The 22,099-nt window shown below is 48.7% G+C and overlaps 1 protein-coding gene across 8 annotated transcripts in view; it reads right to left on the reverse strand.

Annotated features, from left to right (window-relative positions):
• The window catches only part of Dlg5 (Discs large 5), a gene marked incomplete at its 3' end in the record, with an annotated part of 661,675 nt that overhangs the window by 332,500 nt on the left and 307,076 nt on the right, over positions 1–22,099 (reverse strand). For 2 of the 8 annotated variants that reach the window (XM_070101573.1, XM_070101574.1), the window contains 1 exon segment: positions 17,648–20,897. In XM_070101573.1, the coding sequence (XP_069957674.1) occupies positions 17,648–20,543 (2,896 nt within the window). 8 annotated transcript variants of the gene reach the window in all.

The following is a 22,099-nucleotide window of genomic DNA, read 5'->3' on the forward strand; positions in this document are numbered from 1 at the left end:
CGCTAAGTATAGAATTCAGACATTTATTCTGATATTAAACTCACTGCTGCCAACACAGTTGATGTTCTTGTGACCTGACTCAAGAAGTATGTACAGATGTTTCTTGACATTGGAAGACTTAAGCTAGAAATTCTTACAGGCGCTGAGGATGTTAAGTGCATACTTTTGTACATACATGAAGATGCTCTTGAGGCTAGCGTAGAGTAAGTCGTAAGTCACACGCCCTATGCTCGCTACTTACTCCAGCGAGGTACAACCATTTTAGAGTGCAACTGCAGCCTAGCTTGTGGAAAATGGCCTGGGAGCTCTACGCTCCGATAAATATGATAGCTTGAAGGTTAGGACCACCGCTACTGCTCATTTACGAACGCCTTACTGGTTCTGTGATGACATTATCTAGCAAACATCATTGTTATGAAGGCCATGTTTCCTTTACGACCTCCTCCAGTTTCCTCCCTTGCACGTAACCACAGAGAGAGAGAGAGAGAGAGAGAGAGAGAGAGAGAGAGAGAGAGAAAGGGGGACATTTATCTGCTCTGTCTTTTCCCAACATCATCTTTCTCGTGGATGTTTGCCCCATGGAGCTATTTTTACTAGCCATTGGGGACATGATTGAGCTATTGGCGCTGGCTCAGAGTGGACATGAAACACAGCCTCGGCCACACTGTTGGGTCACACCACCAGACCCTGCTACCTGCAGAAAAAATACGCGAATCCAGAAAGAGGGAGAGGAGAGAGGGAAGCAGAGAGATGGGAGAGGATAACTAGGGAAGCAGAGAGAAGAGCAGAAGCAAGGGAAGCAGAGACACAAGAAGAGAGCGAAGAGGAAAAACAGGTAGGACAGGAATAAATAGAAAATATTTGGAAGAGCAGAGAGAGGAAATACATCTGGTGTGTTATGGATGGAGGCAGAAGTGAGAACATCAGACAACAAGGGTCTTGCAGGAGAACAATGTTCCAAGTACATGATACGGACATGATACACATGTAATACGTACACCACATGAACATGTTACATATGTGATATGTGCAGGGTGGGAAGACTATAAGGAACACACATCTCCCAGTAGCAGATCCTTCAGCAACCTCACATAAGCTCGGCTTATCTTCTCTGAACAAAATCAGTCATACAGGAAATACGTAACTGCAAATGTGACTTGACAATGATACTACCATACACTGTTACTCACACCATGTAAACACAATACTAGTACCATACAGTTACTAACACCTTGCACTGACAATGATACTACCATACACTTACACCTTGTAAACAATACTAGTACCATACATTGTTACACCTTGTGCCGACAATACTACCATACACTGTTACATACACCTTGTACTGACAATACTACTACCATACACTGTACTGACTTTAGTACACTACTGAATCTACTGCTCTCTACACCTCAGTTTCCTTCACCATTCAAACAACCTCACTACTCACTGTATCAACTCTACATCAATCTCAGTAGCTACCATGCAGGCACCACTCAGACACACTCATCACTCACACTCATCACTCAGACACTCTCATCACTCAGACACACTCATCACTCAGACACTCTCATCACTCAGACACGCTCATCACTCAGACACACTCATCACTCAGACACACTCATCACTCAGACACACTCATCACTCAGACACGCTCATCACTCAGACACACTCATCACTCAGACACACTCATCACTCAGACACACTCATCACTCAGAAACACTCATCACTCAGACACACTCATCACTCAGACACACTCATCACTCAGACACACTCATCACTCAGACACACTCATCACTCAGACACTCATCACTCAGAAACACTCATCACTCAGACACACTCATCACTCAGACACGCTCATCACTCAGACACACTCATCACTCAGAAACACTCATCACTCAGACACACTCATCACTCAGACACGCTCATCACTCAGACACACTCATCACTCAGAAACACTCATCACTCAGACACACTCATCACTCAGAAACACTCATCACTCAGACACACTCATCACTCAGACACACTCATCACTCAGACACACTCATCACTCAGACACACTCATCACTCAGACACTCATCACTCAGAAACACTCATCACTCAGACACACTCATCACTCAGACACGCTCATCACTCAGACACACTCATCACTCAGAAACACTCATCACTCAGACACACTCATCACTCAGAAACACTCATCACTCAAACACTCATCACTCAGACACACTCATCACTCAGACACACTCATCACTCAAGATATACTCATCACTCACACTCATCACTCAAGACACACTCATCACTCAAGACACACTCATCACTCAGACACACTCATCACTCAAGACACACTCATCACTCAAGACACTCATCACACACACTCATCACTCAAGACACTCATCACTCAGACACACTCATCACTCAAGACACACTCATCACTCAAGACACACTCATCACTCAAGACACACTCATCACTCAAGACACACTCATCACTCAGACACACTCATCACTCAAGACACATTCATCACTCAGACACACTCATCACTCAGACACTCATCACTCAAGACTCACTCATCACTCAAGACACACTCATCACTCAGACACACTCATCACTCAGACACACTCATCACTCAAGACACACTCATCACTCAAGACACACTCATCACTCAAGACACTCATCACTCAAGACACACTCATCACTCAAGACACACTCATCACTCAGACACTCATCACTCAAGACACACTCATCACTCAGACACTCATCACTCAAGACTCACTCATCACTCAAGACACACTCATCACTCAAGACACACTCATCACTCAGACACACTCATCACTCAAGACACATTCATCACTCAGACACACTCATCACTCAGACACTCATCACTCAAGACTCACTCATCACTCAAGACACTCTCATCACTCAGACACACTCATCACTCAGACACACTCATCACTCAAGACACACTCATCACTCAAGACACACTCATCACTCAGACACATTCATCACTCAAGACACACTCATCACTCAGACACACTCATCACTCAAGACTCACTCATCACTCAAGACACACTCATCACTCAGACACACTCATCACTCAGACACACTCATCACTCAAGACACACTCATCACTCAAGACACACTCATCACTCAAGACACACTCATCACTCAGACACACTCATCACTCAAGACACACTCATCACTCAGACACATTCATCACTCAGACACTCATCACTCAGACACACTCATCACTCAAGACACACTCATCACTCAAGACACACTCATCACACAGACACACTCATCACTCAAGACACACTCATCACTCAAGACACACTCATCACTCAGACACACTCATCACTCAAGACACACTCATCACACAGACACACTCATCACTCAAGACACACTCATCACTCAGACACACTCATCACTCAAGACTCACTCATCACTCCACCCATCAACTATTCCTTAAAAGCACTAGGAAGGAGGGGGAGCGCTCGCACGCGCGCCTGCACGTGGAGCTGTCAATCATTGAAACGACTAATGAGGAAGTGCGGAGACTACTGATGGAACTCGACACATCAAAGGTATCAACATCTGATGAAGTATCTCCATCAATACTCACACATGTTGTAATACTGTGAAAACCACTGCCGCAGATGACAACAACTTTAATGATAGGCGAAAGTGTCAGACAAGGTGGTGTGTGTGTGTGTGTGTCCCTTCCATAACTGAATGTGATCTGACCTGACTAGGTGGGTCATTGGTTTAAGCCGGGAGGTGACTTGGGCCTGCCTCACATAGGTCAGTAGGTCTGCTGCAGTGTTCCTTGTTTCTTATGTTATATGAGCTAAAAGTGGAGTAAGAGCCAATTTAAAGAGGGGCCAGAGGCTGAGACTAGACTCTAGCAAGCACACAGAGGCGAGCACAAAGGGGTGAGCGTGCACAATATATATGCCGTCTCTTGCTGTCCCTTATCCCATCAACCCCAGTGATCATGTAAAAGGTAGCCGCTGTTGTCCGTGGAGCTGGAGCCCTCCAAGTGGCTTACTACATCCACCACTACCATCACACCCACTTATTACTGTTCCTCCACACCACCCAGGGTAGTGCTCCACTCACACCGCCCAGGGTAGTGCTCCACTAACACCGCCCAGGGTAGTGCTCCACTCACACCGCCCAGGGTAGTGCTCCACTCACACCGCCCAGGGTAGTGCTCCACTCACACCGCCCAGGGTAAGGCTCCACTCACACCGCCCAGGGTAGGGCTCCACTCACACCGCCCAGGGTAGTGCTCCACTCACACCACCCAAGGGATAGTGCTCCACTTACACCACCCAGGATAGTGCTCCACTCACACCGCCCAGAATAGTGCTCCACTCACCCCACCCAGGGTAGTGCTCCACTCACACCACCCAGGGTAGTGCTCCACTCACCACCCAGGGTAGTGCTCCACTCACACCACCCAGGGTAGTGCTCCACTCACCACCCAGGATAGTGCTCCACTCACACCACCCAGGACAGTGCTCCACTCACACCACCCAGGACAGTGCTTCACTCACACCACCCAGGACAGTGCTCCACTCACACCACCCAGGACAGTCCTCCACTCACACCACCCAGGACAGTGCTCCACTCACACCACCCAGGACAGTCCTCCACTCACACCACCCAGGACAGTGCTCCACTCACACCACCCAGGACAGTGCTCCACTCACACCACCCAGGACAGTGCTCCACTCACACCACCCAGGACAGTGCTCCACTCACACCACCCAGGACAGTGCTCCACTCACACCACCCAGGACAGTGCTCCACTCACACCACCCAGGACAGTGCTCCACTCACACCACCCAGGACAGTGCTCCACTCACACCACCCAGGACAGTGCTTCACTCACACCACCCAGGACAGTGCTCCACTCACACCACCCAGGACAGTGCTTCACTCACACCACCCAGGACAGTGCTCCACTCACACCACCCAGGACAGTGCTCCACTCACACCACCCAGGGCAGTGCTCCACTCACACCACCCAGGACAGTCCTCCACTCACACCACCCAGGACAGTGCTCCACTCACACCACCCAGGACAGTGCTCCACTCACACCACCCAGGACAGTGCTTCACTCACACCACCCAGGACAGTGCTCCACTCACACCACCCAGGACAGTGCTTCACTCACACCACCCAGGACAGTGCTCCACTCACACCACCCAGGGCAGTGCTCCACTCACACCACCCAGGACAGTGCTCCACTCACACCACCCAGGACAGTGCTCCACTCACACCACCCAGGACAGTGCTCCACTCACACCACCCAGGACAGTGCTCCACTCACACCACCCAGGACAGTGCTCCACTCACACCACCCAGGACAGTGCTCCACTCACACCACCCAGGACAGTGCTTCACTCACACCACCCAGGACAGTGCTCCACTCACACCACCCAGGACAGTGCTCCACTCACACCACTCAGGACAGTGCTCCACTCACACAACCCAGGGCAGTGCTCCACTCACACCACCCAGGACAGTGCTCCACTCACACCACCCAGGACAGTGCTCCACTCACACCACCCAGGACAGTGCTCCACTCACACCACCCAGGACAGTGCTCCACTCACACCACCCAGGACAGTGCTCCACTCACACCACCCAGGACAGTGCTCCACTCACACCACCCAGGACAGTGCTCCACTCACACCACCCAGGACAGTGCTCCACTCACACCACCCAGGACAGTGCTCCACTCACACCACCCAGGACAGTGCTCCACTCACACCACCCAGGGCAGTGCTCCACTCACACCACTCAGGACAGTGCTCCACTCACACCACCCAGGACAGTGCTCCACTCACACCACCCAGGACAGTGCTCCACTCACACCACCCAGGACAGTGCTCCACTCACACCACCCAGGACAGTGCTCCACTCACACCACCCAGGACAGTGCTCCACTCACACCACCCAGGGTAGTGCTCCACTCACCACCCAGGACAGTGCTCCACTCACACCACCCAGGACAGTCCTCCACTCACACCACCCAGGACAGTGCTCCACTCACACCACCCAGGACAGTCCTCCACTCACACCACCCAGGACAGTGCTCCACTCACACCACCCAGGACAGTCCTCCACTCACACCACCCAGGACAGTGCTCCACTCACACCACCCAGGACAGTGCTCCACTCACACCACCCAGGGTAGTGCTCCACTCACCACCCAGGACAGTGCTCCACTCACACCACCCAGGACAGTCCTCCACTCACACCACCCAGGACAGTGCTCCACTCACACCACCCAGGACAGTCCTCCACTCACACCACCCAGGACAGTGCTCCACTCACACCACCCAGGACAGTCCTCCACTCACACCACCCAGGACAGTGCTCCACTCACACCACCCAGGACAGTGCTCCACTCACACCACCCAGGACAGTCCTCCACTCACACCACCCAGGACAGTGCTCCACTCACACCACCCAGGACAGTCCTCCACTCACACCACCCAGGACAGTGCTCCACTCACCAGTCACACCACCTTCCTCTCTCGAACTTACCCTTAACTTTCTATCCCTCAGATTCACGACGTACAAGAGATGAAGGGAGAGAAATGGAGAGGACGACATGTTACATTTCAGTAAACATAGCTTAATATGATACATATTTCAGTGCTATAATACAAGGAGTCTGGTGTTACTGCGGAGGATGGTTGAAGATGGTAGCGTTGTGGAGAATGACAGGGAAGGTGATGGAGGAGGCTGGCAGAGATGTGATGGTAGTTACATTTTCTCTTTAACCTGCAGGCTGGCTTGAGGGAAGGCTGGTGCCCGCAACTCGCACACTCACAGTCGTAACAGTCTGGTTGATCAGGTACGTCCTGCAAGAGTTGTCCAGTGTATACCAAACAAAGACAAAGAAGTCTTTGTATGGAAGATTGAAGAGACGGACCACGTATGGAACCCCTTCCTCCCACTGGCTATATTCTCCACTTCTTCCCCCATTTTTCATTATAATAAGTTGTAACAGACTTACTTGGTCTTAAAGAGTACGTTCAACGCATACATTAAGACACCTTTCCCGTCTATGTTGCAAAACAACATGGTTGGGTGGTCACAGTTTGGGTTACTGCATGGAAGACGACCCATCCTTCACTCAAATATATACTTAACACAATTACACATACATACATGCATATATACATACATACATACCTACATTAGAGCGCAATGGTTTGAGGCGACAAGCTGACATAAAAAATTATTCCGTGAAAGCAACAATGTTGATAAGGACAGCCTGTCTAAGAGGCAGAGAGAGAGAGAGAGAGAGAGAGAGAGAGAGAGAGAGAGAGAGAGAGAGAGAGAGAGAGAGAGAGAGAGAGAGAGACAGACAGACAGAAACACCATGAACCAGAAAACTGTGAGGGAAAAGTTCAATAGATAGGAGTAGAGAGGGAGTATATAGTAACAATAGTTTCATTGCCGGCTACTTGTTAAGGTAGGGTCAGTCTAGCTCCCGCTATCCCTTCCCCTCCTTCTTCCCCCCCCCCCGAAAGGTGACGTGTGGGGCTCCGGTCAAACAGTAAATCACTCGACTCGCAGCTCCCAGCACTACTGTAAGTACATGCCTGATCATATTTTAGTGGACTTATTGGTTGAAAGCTTCACTTTTGACCAATAATTAACTTAGTCCTTTCAGTCTTGATAGGTTAAATGTTTTAATAATCACCACATCTTTTAGGTATTGTACTTATCATGGAGAGTGATTTCTTAAGCAGTGGGTAATCTGTCTCTCTTTACAGCTTGGAATGACAGAGAGGGTCACCTGCTAATCAACGAGTAGAATTGAAGGAGACGGACTAACGTTCTGAGACGTCCCAAATTTTTGATCCACTTACCGTTTGTGTATGCAATTAGCGGATATAACCCCTCATCATTGCAGTGGTAAAGAACCTGCTTTCCTGTCAGCTGGACGGATTATTGACGGCTATAAAATCTGTGAAGAACGAGCCGGTGGGTTGTCGCCCACACCTGCGACCCCCCCCCCCATCATCAGCAACGGCTACGATTTCAACAACACGCAGTGTCACCAACACCTGACACCCAAGCTTTATATATATTATATATATATATATATATATATATATATATATATATATATATATATATATATATATATATATATATATTAGCGTTGAATTCAGTAATCATTTATATTTTTCATTTTCCATTTTCTTTAATGTAGGATTAATATTTCATATTTAAGTTTTATATTTTTTATATAATAAAGTGTTTATGTTTGTCTGTTTTCTTTTTCTATTCATTAATTTTCCTGAGGAGGAGCCAGCCTTGGTAATACTGTCTGAAGTTGTTACAGGGCTGAGTAAGCCTTCACAAAAATAGAAAAGCCGGTCCATAATATTCGAGAAAGTACCAAGCGTGAACTGGTTGTTGCAACAGCAACTAGATTATACCTGTACACACACACACACACGCACGCAATAATATAGAGAGCAACACGAGTGGAGAAGAGAGGAAGGAAGATAAAGCAGCAGGAGAGATAAGAGTGATAACTGGATGAAGACGGGAGGGCAACGTTAAAAGCTGAGTATCAGGAATGTTGAGAAGCCGGGCTGGAATGATGGCAGCTACTGGTTACCTTAATTGAAGTCTTACAAGGAGGGAGAATACTAAAATGTATGAGGGGGAAAAACTGATCCAGGGAAAGGGAAGAGAAGAGGGGCCAAGTAATTAGAAGAGATAAGCATGTTAGGAGAGCGAGGTGGAGAGGCTGAGAGATAAACTAGGTAGTGTTTCTGGGTAAGATGAATCACAACGCGGGATTGCCAACGACAAGTAGATAGACTCTTGTACACTTAATGAAGAAGGAAGAGACAATGACGATAATAGTAGATACTGAAAACTTCTAAGGTCACTGTCAACAATCTCACACACACTACTGATAATGTCTAAGGTCACTGTCAACAATCTCACACACACTACTGATAATGTCTAAGGTCACTGTCAACAATCTCACACACACTACTGATAATGTCTAAGGTCACTGTCAACAATCTCACACACACTACTGATAATGTCTAAGGTCACTGTCAACAATCTCACACACACTACTGATAATGTCTAAGGTCACTGTCAACAATCTCACACACACTACTGATAATGTCTAAGGTCACTGTCAACAATCTCACACACACTACTGATAATGTCTAAGGTCACTGTCAACAATCTCACACACACTACTGATAATGTCTAACGTCACTGTCAACAATCTCACACACACTACTGATAATGTCTAAGGTCACTGTCAACAATCTCACACACACTACTGATAATGTCTAAGGTCACTGTCAACAATCTCACACACACTACTGATAATGTCTAAGGTCACTGTCAACAATCTCACACACACTACTGATAATGTCTAAGGTCACTGTCAACAATCTCACACACACTACTGATAATGTCTAAGGTCACTGTCAACAATCTCACACACACTACTGATAATGTCTAAGGTCACTGTCAACAATCTCACACACACTACTGATAATGTCTAAGGTCACTGTCAACAATCTCACACACACTACTGATAATGTCTAAGGTCACTGTCAACAATCTCACACACACTACTGATAATGTCTAAGGTCACTGTCAACAATCTCACACACACTACTGATAATGTCTAAGGTCACTGTCAACAATCTCACACACACTACTGATAATGTCTAAGGTCACTGTCAACAATCTCACACACTACCGACTACTTCACTAAGATCGCCTCAAGTAGACCCACCAACACTCGGAATATTTACTACCATTGTTTTACTTGATGCACACTTATAAATTATTCCACTCAGGGAGCCTCTTTTTACCTTCAAAACAGTCAAGCATTTTTTACAATCTTACATTTCTTGGTGTTAAGTCTATCTCATAATTGGTAAAACTGTGCATCGCTGGGCCTGCTACTGCTAGTACCACGGTTCGAATCTCAGTATATTCTTCTGTTTACATGTAATTAAGTCATGGTAACAAACAACACATGAAAACAAAATGACTTAAGTACATATTGTGGAAAATGAAGGCAGTCAATAATGGTGGTTAAGAAAGGTTTCCGTGAAGGTTGTGAAGAATGACTGTGTCAGGGTGAACATGTGAAGAATGACTGTGTCAGGGTGAACATGTGAAGAATGACTGTGTCAGGGTGAACATGTGAAGAATGACTGTCAGGGTGAACATGTGAAGAATGACTGTGTCAGGGTGAACATGTGAAGAATGACTGTGTCAGGGTGAACATGTGAAGAATGATTGTGTCAGGGTGAACATGTGAAGAATGACTGTGTCAGGGTGAACATGTGAAGAATGACTGTGTCAGGGTGAACATGTGAAGAATGACTGTGTCAGGGTGAACATGTGAAGAATGACTGTGTCAGGGTGAACATGTGAAGAATGACTGTGTCAGGGTGAACATGTGAAGAATGACTGTGTCAGGGTGAACATGTGAAGAATGACTGTGTCAGGGTGAACATGTGAAGAATGACTGTGTCAGGGTGAACATGTGAAGAATGACTGTGTCAGGGTGAACATGTGAAGAATGACTGTGTCAGGGTGAACATGTGAAGAATGACTGTGTCAGGGTGAACATGTGAAGAATGACTGTGTCAGGGTGGACATGTGAAGAATGACTGTGTCAGGGTGAACAACTGACTTTATATAATACAGTGTTAGCTAATTAACTTCACTGAGAGTGTATGTCACTCAAAATAAATGTTGTATTAATATTGCTAGAATTACCCACAATACGTTAAGTAAGAGGACACAAGCGCAATATGATATTTTATTGTTGCAACGTTTCGCTCTCCAGGAGCCTTATCAAGTTGTTGCAAACAATACATAGCCTATATATACCCTCTGTGTCCATGTAATGTTTGTAACGGCTCGACGAAGCTCCTGGAGAGCGAAACGTTGCCACAATAAAATGTCAAATTAGTTACACTTGCGTCCTTTTACTCTAAAATAATTGTTGTAGTGTGTGTGTGTGTGTGTGTGTGTGTGTGTGTGTGTGTGTGTGTGTGTGTGTGTGTGTGTGTGTGTGTGTGTGTGTGTGTGTGTGTGTATGTGTGTACTCACCTAATTGTAGTTGCTGGGGTCGAGACTCAGCTCCTGGCCCCGCCTCTTCACCGACCGCTACTAGGTCCTCTCTTCCCCTGCTCCATGAGCTTTATCGTACCTCGTCTTAAAACTATGTATAGTTCCTGCCTCCACTACATCGCTTGCCAGACTATTCCACTTCCTAACTACTCTATGACTGAAGAAATACTTCCTAACATCCCTTTGACTCATCAGAGTCTTCAGCTTCCAATTGTGACCCCTTGTTTCTGTGTCCCATCTCTGGAACATTCTGTCTCTGTCCACCTTGTCTATTCCACGCAGTATTTTGTATGTCGTTATCATGTCTCCCCTGACCCTCCTATCCTCCAGTGTTGTCAGACCGATTTCCCTTAACCTTTCTTCATAGGACATTCCCTTTAGCTCTGAAACTAGCTTTGTTGCAAACCTTTGCGCTTTCTCTAATTTCTTGACGTGTTTGACCAGGTGTGGGTTCCAAACTGGTGCTGCGTACTCCAGTATGGGCCTGACGTACACAGTGTATAAAGTCTTGAACGATTCCTTACTGAGGTACCGGAACGCTATTCTCAGGTTTGCCAAGCGCCCATATGTCGCAGCAGTTATCTGGTTAATGTGTGCTTCTGGCGATGTACTGGGTATTATACTCACTCCAAGGTCTTTCTCCTTGAGTGAGGTTTGCAGCCTTTGGCCACTTAGCCTATACTCTGTCTGCAGTCTTCTTTGCCCTCCTCCGATCTTCATGACTTTGCATTTGGCGGGGTTAAATTCTAGGAGCCAGTTTCTGGACCACACATCCAGCCTGTCCAGGTCTCTTTGTAGACCTGTCTGGTCCGCGTCTGATTTAATTCTCCTCATTAACTTCACGTCATCTGCAAACAGGGACACTTGTGAGTCTATCCCTTCCGTCATGTCGTTCACATATACCAAGAATAGCACTGGTCCCAGGACTGACCCCTGTGGGACCCCGCTCGTCACTGGCGCCGACTGTGATACCTCATCACGGACCATGACTCGCTGTTGCCTCCCTGTTAGGTATGTGTGTGTGTTGTGAAGTGGCACACACTAGCTAGCTTATTATATTCATTGGGAAACGCTAAACCCTTAAGGGTCATACAACACCCGGGAAATGACAGATAATCTGGTTTGATTAGAGGAAGATTATTATAATCATGAGGAAGCGTTAAGCCCGTAAGGATTATACAGCGCCTGTGGAGGGGCAGGATGGAAGGCATTCAGGCTCAATTCAGGGAACTGGAGCACAGATTCAATTCGCTGAATCAAGAGCCCCTCACCAGCGTCAAGGAACCTTCCTTGAGGGAAGACGAAGGAAGAGCAACTGAATTTATTTGATGTAGAGCACTTTACTAGGCTAGCAACAGAGCACTTTACTAGGCTAGCAACAGAGCACTTTACTAGGCTAGCAACAGAGCACTTTACTAGGCTAGCAACAGAGCACTTTCTCCCCTCCCCTTTCCCCCCTTCCCTTGAAGGACAGGTGCTGATATATTCTTTATCTCATATAATATCAATCATATTTGTATATGGTTGTAATTGTACTCACGATAACTCGGAAGTTCCAAACAGAGGACAGATTAAGATATAAAAACATGCACAGTACTGGATGGTGTGACTGTACCTGAGAGCGGTGGAAGGTATGGCAGCGAGCTGTGTCGTGAAGCCACAGTGGTAAGACAGGCTGTGCAGGACCCACGAGCACCTTGGTCTGCCGCAGCAGCACAACCACATGCCATGGTTTAACCTGTGACCAGGTTAAACCATTCTTCTACCCTTGCAGCCAACTTAATGGACACACCTGCCTGACTGCAAGTCAATCACGCTCTGACTTCTAGTGGCCCGCAGACCTACAGAGATATCAGAGCCTGACCTTGAACTCACGCAGAAAGTGGTCCAGCTCCTCTTATAAACATCTGCCTTAGGCATCTGACATTCAGGTGCCACGTCTAGGCTGTGCACCTGACACCCAGATGACACGCTTGAACTGGGTATCTGACACCTAGGTGCTACGTCTAAGCCGTGCACCTGACATCCAGCAAATAGGGGAGTGATCACCGTAAGGCTGCGCAGGTGATAACACTTACGACTGAATATGAATGAAGCGTGCACGACTCACCAATAATCCCCTCCTCATGCACAGGCACCTCACAATCCCCAAATACTCATACAGGCAATTGCAGTAGAATAAATATATACAAGAAATGCAAACACGGCATTGTCGTGAAGTCTTGAGTGCAGTAAAAGAACTCTTGGCGAGGATACATACGAGCAAAAATAATACACTCACTCAAACCACAACAATCATCATGCATACCTTAGAGTACACAAATAACAATCGCACATTAAAAGAAACAAGTACGCTGGGTGATAGTGCTAGTGTAGAGGGTGCGGGTTGTTTTTCTGGGACTGAGGGAGGGATGTTGAGGGTGGGGTAGTGAGGGTCTGGAGATAGAGTGAGGGTGTGGGTATGTTAAGCTGGAGAAATTTGTCAAACACACCTTCACACTATCATATAAATGCCTCCGCCTCACGTCTCATTTCGTATGCATTCCCTGCACCAACCCCTCGCATATTCAACTTCATTTAATATCTGCTTTTAAACTAAGAAATGGTGCAAACCTAATAAAACTCCTAAAGAACCTACCAAGCTAAGGACAAATCAGGAAAAACTGAAGACAAGTTAACGAGAGCATTTCCAGCCTGACTAGATGTCGTGACGTTCACTCTCGCCAGAAGAACAACTTCATCTAGGAAGAGGATGAAGCGCCCATTACACTGCTACGCCTCTCAATGTTTTTCCACGCTTAAATTATATTTAAATGGATGTGTGCTAAGAGCAACCGAACAGTAATCTATAAGCTCTGCCTCCAACAACCGGGTTGACAACAATAACATATTTAATTACTTATCTGTCAGCTGATCAGATAAAAGGACTAGCGTGTGACAGCCTCGTTAGTGGTAGTTATTAATCTGTCATAAAATGGGCGGTGGAGTTTGAATGACTTTCTGAAAATACGACTCTACACACCAAATTACTACTAGCTAAGTCCCAAGAAGTATCTTGTTTAAACTAACTTAGCCTCTTAACTCTCGTCCATGTTAACTATGGAAGAACTGAACACACTGCATGGTAGTCTGGCGGAAATTTAAAAATATAACAAACGCAGCCTAGCGAGCAAGAATTTGTACATTTATAACATAAATTTTCAATATTTTTCTGTTATGACCTTATTCATAAGCGAATATTTGACAAACAGCTTTGTTACTTACTCTAACACTACATATTATATACGATACTTTCCATTCACATGTAAGAACAAATGTCAATTGAATATGTATTTAAGGCAAGTTCATACATTCTTTTCATTCACATAAAACACACATCTGTTTAGCTTCTCATATTGTTAACAATATAGTATACATAGTGTTGCAGAGCTAGAGCCTCACCGGGAGCCTATAATAAACGTGACCTATTAGTCCTTCATCCAGGCTGCTACAGACGTCACACGTCAACCGTGTCATCAGGTTTACACCAAGGCCACTACGGAATACCAACGGCGGTTAAATAAAAAAAAATATCTATAGTAATATATACATAGACACACATAGTTGACTGACACATCACATAGCAATTCTGCACAAGGGTAAAAACTTACCTTCGAAGACTCCGACGATTATCCACACGCTGATAAAATCTGTACACACGTATCATCAAATGTAAATACACTTTAGCATATACAATATTGAAAACGAAATAATATAACAATAAAAACATTAATAAATAACTGAACATTACGATAATCACTCGTCTAAATGTTTCAGACACCCAAAACACATAAGGTAAAAATACACACACACACACACATTATATATATACATAAAACCGTTAAAACTGAAGAGATATGCAAGGGTTATTTACGGGATGAGTGCAAGGAGGGAGAGGGTTGATACAGGTTTGAATAGCATACACAACATGAATATATATGATAAACACTGCTAAGTGCCGGGTGATGACCTCGAGCGTGTGGACCATGATAGTAACGAGCGGTCTAAACCCAAGCTCCAGCAACACTGGCTGGAGGGAGCTGCTCCTGCAACACTGGCTGGAGGGAACTGCTCCTGCAACACTGGCTGGAGAGAGCTGCTCCAGGAACACTGGCTGGAGGGAGCTGCTCCTGCAACACTGGCTGGAGGGAACTGCTCCTGCAACACTGGCTGGAGGGAACTGCTCCTGCAACACTGGCTGGAGGGAACTGCTCCTGCAACACTGGCTGGAGGGAACTGCTCCTGCAACACTGGCTGGAGGGAGCTGCTCCTGCAACACTGGCTGGAGGGAGCTGCTCCTGCAACACTGGCTGAGGGAGCTGCTCCTGCAACACTGGCTGGAGCTGCTCCTGCAACACTGGCTGGAGGGACTGCTCCTGCAACACTGCCTGGAGGGAGCTGCTCCTGCAACACTGGCTGGAGGGAGCTGCTCCTGCAACACTGGCTGGAGGGAGCTGCTCCTTCAACACTGGCTGGAGAGAGCTGCTCCTGCAACACTGGCTGGAGGGAGCTGCTCCTGCAACACTGGCTGGAGAGAGCTGCTCCTGCAACACTGGCTGGAGAGAGCTGCTCCTGCAACACTGGCTGGAGAGAGCTGCTCCTGCAACACTGGCTGGAGAGAGCTGCTCCTGCAACACTGGCTGGAGAGAGCTGCTCCTGCAACACTGGCTGGAGAGAGCTGCTCCTGCAACACTGGCTGGAGGGAGCTGCTCCTGCAACACTGGCTGGAGAGAGCTGCTCCTGCAACACTGGCTGGAGGGAGCTGCTCCTGCAACACCGGCTGGAGAGAGCTGCTCCTGCAACATCAAGGGCAGCCTTCTTCCGCAACACGTGCAGAAGAAATCTACCCCTGCAACTCCAGCTGAAGAGGGCTTTTCCTGCAACACCTTTCTGAAGAGGACTGCTCCTGCAACACCAGCTGAAGAAAGCTGCTCCTGCAACACAGGCTGAAGAGACCTGCTCCTGCAACACAGGCTGAAGAAAGCAGCTCCTGCAACACAAGTTGAAGAGGCAGCTTTTACAACACGTGCCAAAGAGAACAGCTCCTCCGACACAAGCTGAAAAGAGCAGCTCCTGCAACACGCGTTGAAAAGAGTCGCCCCTGCAACACAAGATGAAAAGAGCAGCTCCTGCAACACAGGCTCGCGGTCACCACTCAGGTTACACAAGCCACACCTAGAAATGTACAGTAATATCGTCTCTCCGCCACTTGAAGTTCGAGGAGGAGGGGGAGGGCCAAAAACAAAAAGACGAAAAAAAGGACACTGAAAGAATGATAAAACACCAACATAGGCAAAAGACAAACATGTGATAATAAACACCGCAGCTGGAGAGACCTGCTGCCCTCGATTTCCCGTAAGGCTATCCACCGAGCCTACTTTTATTATTTTTATTATTATTATTATTATGATTATTATTATTGGAGGGATAGGGGTGGGGCAGACTCCACCTGAAGGAGCTCTCTTTATAAGGCTCCACCTGTCCTTCTGGGCCACCGCGCATGCTCGAGGTGGCTCACAAGGGATCAAAAGGCGCGAGGTCGTCACGAGAGGACAGGGATTGTCGTTTAGGATGAGGACAAAGGTGAGTGTGGCTTGGACTACATGGGCTTGGCTCTGGACTACATGGGCGTGGTTTTGGATGTTTCTTTGAACATGAAGGAGCATGGCGTGGTTAAGGACAGGTGTGAGGCTTGGGACATGTGGAAGTGGATGAGAACGTGGAGGTAAACGAGGACGTGTAGAGGTGGATGAGGTGTGGATGTGGACGAGGACATATAGATGGGGTTAAAGGAAGCCAGTGGTGGGTGTCCTGCCAATACGTGGATGATGGAGGAGAAGGAAGATATAGAAAAAGGGTGATGGAGGACAAGGATAATGGTGGAGAGGGATAGGAAAGGCAGTAAAAATATTGGGTAAACATTAATATTTTAAATATGACTGACAAGTCTTACTTTACTGATAAGATACATTATTACTAATATACTGCCAAACTAAGTTACATAAAAAAAAGATCATAAACAAAGAGAGCCAATCAGGAAACAGTTATATTTGTCTTGGTGGGGGACGGGGGGGGGAACTAATTACAAATCTAAGACTACTTCAGTGTGGGATAACTAGTGAATATAAAAGATGAAGGTTGGTTGATTTTGTTGAGTGTGGTTGTGCAGTGTGTGAGGTTGCTGGAGTGATAGTGTACATGCAAGCAGTGTGAGGACAGCAGGTGTGAGTGTGACGTGTAGTGTGTGGCGTGTAATGTGATCATGGCGTGTAGTGTGTGACGTGTAGTGAGTATGGCGTTTAGTGAGACGGGTAGTGTGTGTGGCGTGTAGCGAGTGTGGCGTGTAAGGTTGCTGGTGTAGCAGTGTACATGCAGACGAGTGAGGCAGTGTGTGGGTGAGGGCAGCAGGTGTCCGGCGGCGGCGTTGTGAAGGGTGTCTACTGTACATCTCGCTGGTGGCGCGGTGACCTGCCGCAACACTGCCACGCGTCCCCCGCCGCTACCTGAGAAGGCGCCTGTAGACCGTTTGAGGCGCGCCCGTTTTTCCGCCACCAGGGCCAGGAGGGCAGGTGAAAGGCGGTCGACGATTCCCTCGTCAGTCACCTCCCTCCCTCCAACCGCATCACGCCCACTCTCGGCACTGAGGGCCGCCGCCGCCCGCCCAGCCTCCAGGCTCTTGCTGCGGGTAGTGCGGGTGGGCGAAGAGAGTGCCAGTTGCCTCTTGAGCGTGTTCAGCAACTCTTGGGAAGTCATGAGCGAGGAGGACTTTACAGGTCCCGCGTGAGAACTGTGGTTCTGAGGCTGTTGTTTGCTAGCTTGCGCCGCCGTGGACAAGCGGTAGCGTACAGTACCGTCTCTTATGGAAGCTTCCCGCACCGAGCCTTCCCTCATCTTAGCCTCGCGAGTGGAACTGTTTCTCATCATGGCATCACGAACCTCTTGAAGCGAGGCGTATTCTCCGTCCAATTGCGAAGGAGACCCAAACTGACTAGAATTGTAGCCAGTCTGTTGCATTATTGACTTTTGATGTTGGAGCGGCCTTTGTTGTTGCTTCTGCCGCATGAACTGCTGAGCCTGTTGCTGTTGCAACTGCTGTTTCTGATAGTGTTGCTGCAACTGCTGTTGTTGCAACTGTTGTTGCTGCAACTGATGTTGCTGCAGATGTTGCTGCTGCAACTGTTGTTGATGCAAATGCTGTTGTAACTGCTGTTGCTGCAGCTGTTGTTGTTGCAGCTGTTGCTGCTGCAGCTGCTTGAGCTGAGAAAATGTTGAGGGAGTATGATATCGCTCTCGCCAGACAGGGTCGCGGGTGTTACGGAGCTGTTCTGAGCGGAGCTGGTCGGTGCGGAGCTGGTCTGAGCGAAGCTGGTCTGAGCGAAGCTGGTCTGCTCGGTACTGCCGCAGGTCCACATACTCCTGCTGCTGCTGCTGCTGGCGCTCCATGGCCTCGTAGTTTCGCAACTCCACATAATCTGTTACATGAGGCGTCATTGTGCCTGGAGTATTATAACTTCCCACACTGGTCTGAGTGCGCATTGGTGGTTGGTGACGATGTTGGAGGTGACCTTGCGTGTCGTGTATGGGCGTGTGTGTGTTGGGTGAAGGGTGAGACTGGGGTGGCAGGGCAGCTAACGGGGATCTGGCTGGGGATTGTGAGTAGGAAGGCGGGCTGGGGCGTGGAGGTGAGGGAGGTGCCAGACGTATGGAGGAACGCCGACCCCGCCGTTCGGAAACTGTGTAGGTGCGTGGGAGGGGACCAGGCACAGGGTCAGCCTCGTGACTCTGCTGCCACGAGCGACTCTTACCCATGGGGGCAGTTGGATGTGCCTGCACAGCTTCCTGCCGGGTGATGTGATGTTGTCGTGGGCGTCCCATGCCAGCGTCGGCCGAGTGGGTGAGGATGGTTGACTGCTGCTGTTGCCACGAGCGACTCTTGGCCAGCTGTCGGGCGCGTTCACTCTGTGGTGTGCTGTGGCCAACACTGTATTGCTGCCACGAGCGAGCCTTCCAGAGAGGCGGCTGCGGGCTCCTCGCTCCAGACACTCTCCCTTCTTCGTAAGACATGCTCCTGGGTCCACCAGGCTGTTGCGGCTCGCCGTTGTAACGTGCCTGAGTTTGGTCTTGAGGTACCATGCGGGTCCAAGGGTCACCGGGAGACTGTCTACTGGGCATCCTTACCGGTGACCTACTTGGTGCCCGAGCCGGTGACCCATCGGGGCCCCTGTTGGGAGATCGGCTGTTCCTCCGGCTGTCTCTCCTCCGGCTATCTGATCGACTGGGAGAGCGGCTCGGAGGTCGGCTGGGAGACCTGTTTGGAGAACGACGGGATTTTCGCGAAGGTGACCGGTTGACCGAGGCTTTAGGAGGCGGGACAGGACTGGAGGTACTGAGAGAGATGCTGGGTACAGTACCTCGCACACTACCCCGAGCAGTGCGACTACCCTCACGACTTTCAGTGGACTCTTGAGAGGCTTTACTGAGGATTCCCTGGCGTCGCGGACTGGGTCTCCGCGACTTTCGTCCGCTGCTCTTCACGCTAAGCCGCGAGCCGTGCTGACGACTGGAGCTGCCTTGCTCGCTGCTGCTGTTGTCGCCGCTGTCCCGCTGCGGTGATGGCAACTCAACGTTCTCGTAGCCGTCGGCGTCAGTCTGAGTGGAGAGTCGTGGTGAGTGGTCAACAGGATGATCATAAACACTACTGGGAGTAGAGTCGCCTCGGTCGCTGCCTGCACGGCTGCCTGCCCGGCTACCTGCACGGCTGCTAGCAGGCAGGCTGGCAGGGCCACTGGCCTGGCCACGCTCGCGAGAGGACCGGCTGCTGGTGCCTGTACGGCTGCCCGCTCGGCTACCACTCCCTGCACGACTGCTGTTGTTGGTACCTCCCCGGCTGGAGCCTGAGTCAGTGGCACAGTCAAGAAGCCTATCGCCGCTCCAGCTTTGACTCTTCTCGATAGTCTGCGTCTCTTCTGCCCGTCCCTGCAGGCCAGCTCCGCCACGACCATCCAGAATAGATGGAGAGCTGTTGATGCTGAATGAGTCTGGTGTGTGGTCATGTGTGTACTTCCAGGAGGAAGACCTCTCCACACCTGCCTTCTGTGGCGCCCCTCCAGACTGTTGTTGCTGTTGCTGTTGGTGGAATATCTCCCGAGGAGAGGCACCACCAGTGGAGGGTGTGCTGACGGCTACGGTCTCCCTGCGGCGGCCACTGGTGGTGCGGGCGGCTACCACGGGGTTGGGAGCGACAGCAGCTTCACCCAGCTCAGGAGCGTTGGGAGCTGGCTGCTTGGTGCTGCCCCCAGAGCCGCCCCTCAGCAACCGACTCAGCAACTTGCTCTTCTTCATCCCCCCGACCCACTGTGGCACTACAATGGTGATCAGGTGCCTGTACCACTACAAGAGCAGCACTGGTACAGGACTTGCTCTCAAGTCCTTCACATAAGTGGTGGCGCCACTCACAACACTTGATTACTGCACTTAACGTAAGACCCCGTCGTGTAGCACTTGACGAAGATGAGGCTTGTGGGTGAGGTGTGGTAGTAGGCACTGTTCTTGTTGCCAGGGGCCTGCCAGAGGCCCACTAACACCACCTTACCACCTGCACACACACCAAGCCTCCACCACTACCACAAATCACTATTTTCTCACTTCCACTTTTCACTTCACATATCACTATACCACATAATCTTCTGTGTGGGAAGGAAAGTAAAGACATGTAGTAATTACTCATTATCAATACATAATGTTAAATATCTTTTAAACCAGCAGAAAACACCTGAATTTGGCATAAAAATACATGAGTCTACCACCTTACTCATGAGACTAGTTCTTGCCTCACACCCTTTATGTTCACTCCCCCACCACTATACAACCCTCAACCACCCACCCTGCCACTCCAACTACCTTCTCCCTTCCAACAATCACCCCCGCCTCTACCCTCCCATCACCCACCGACTACCCTCCGCCTCCCATCACCAAGCCACTACCCTCCCCTTCCCAACAATCACCTCGCAACTACCCTCCCTCTCCCAACAATCACCTCGCAACTACTCCCCCTCCCAACAATCACCTCGCAACTACCCTCCCCCTCCCAACAATCACCTCGCAACTACCCTCCCCCTCCCAACAATCACCTCGCAACTACCCTCCCCCTCCCAACAATCACCTCGCAACTATTACAATCCAATGTTTAATAAATTTTGCCTAAACACTAATCAAATAACTGTTTATGGTTTGTAAGGTCTGGCTTCAGCCTTACAGATCATCAACAACAATCAGGGCTGGCATCACCTTCACAGACCAACAAGAAGAATCAGGGCTGGCCTCAGCCTCAAACCACCAGCATCAGTGATGGTGATACGTACACAACACTTCACCTCCACTCCATCACTATACACACCAACCTCCAAAATACGAACTTATCCCCAAATCTAATATTAACTGTCAGGTAACTAAGCAATGGGGCATTCGAACACTATGAAAGAGACAACTATACCCATCTCTGAGTATGTAGCACCAGCATGGAGCCCACACCTGATCAAGAATATCATGAAGCTAGAAAAAGTGCAAAGGTTTGCAATGAAACTAGTCCTAGAGCCAAGAGAACACACAACAGAGGGACGAAGTTAACATAACGACGCACAAAATAGTGAGACGAATTGTTTGGGAGGTTAGGGACACGCTGCTGGAGAAGCGGGAAACAGGTACACAAGGGCACAGTTGCCTATCGAAAACGCAGTGACAAAGATGTTAAAAGCACCGTTCGGTGCACTCCACCAACTCCAAGACTGAGGGACTGATTACCTCGCCTCTTGCATATAATCTTCACATTATGTCCTTGTACTGATAAAGTCACTGGATAGCAAGACGTCTACAAATACGGATACCCAGATTCTGCACCT

Source organism: Cherax quadricarinatus, chromosome 78, assembly GCF_038502225.1.
Source record: "Cherax quadricarinatus isolate ZL_2023a chromosome 78, ASM3850222v1, whole genome shotgun sequence".
Lineage (NCBI taxonomy): Eukaryota > Metazoa > Arthropoda > Malacostraca > Decapoda > Parastacidae > Cherax > Cherax quadricarinatus.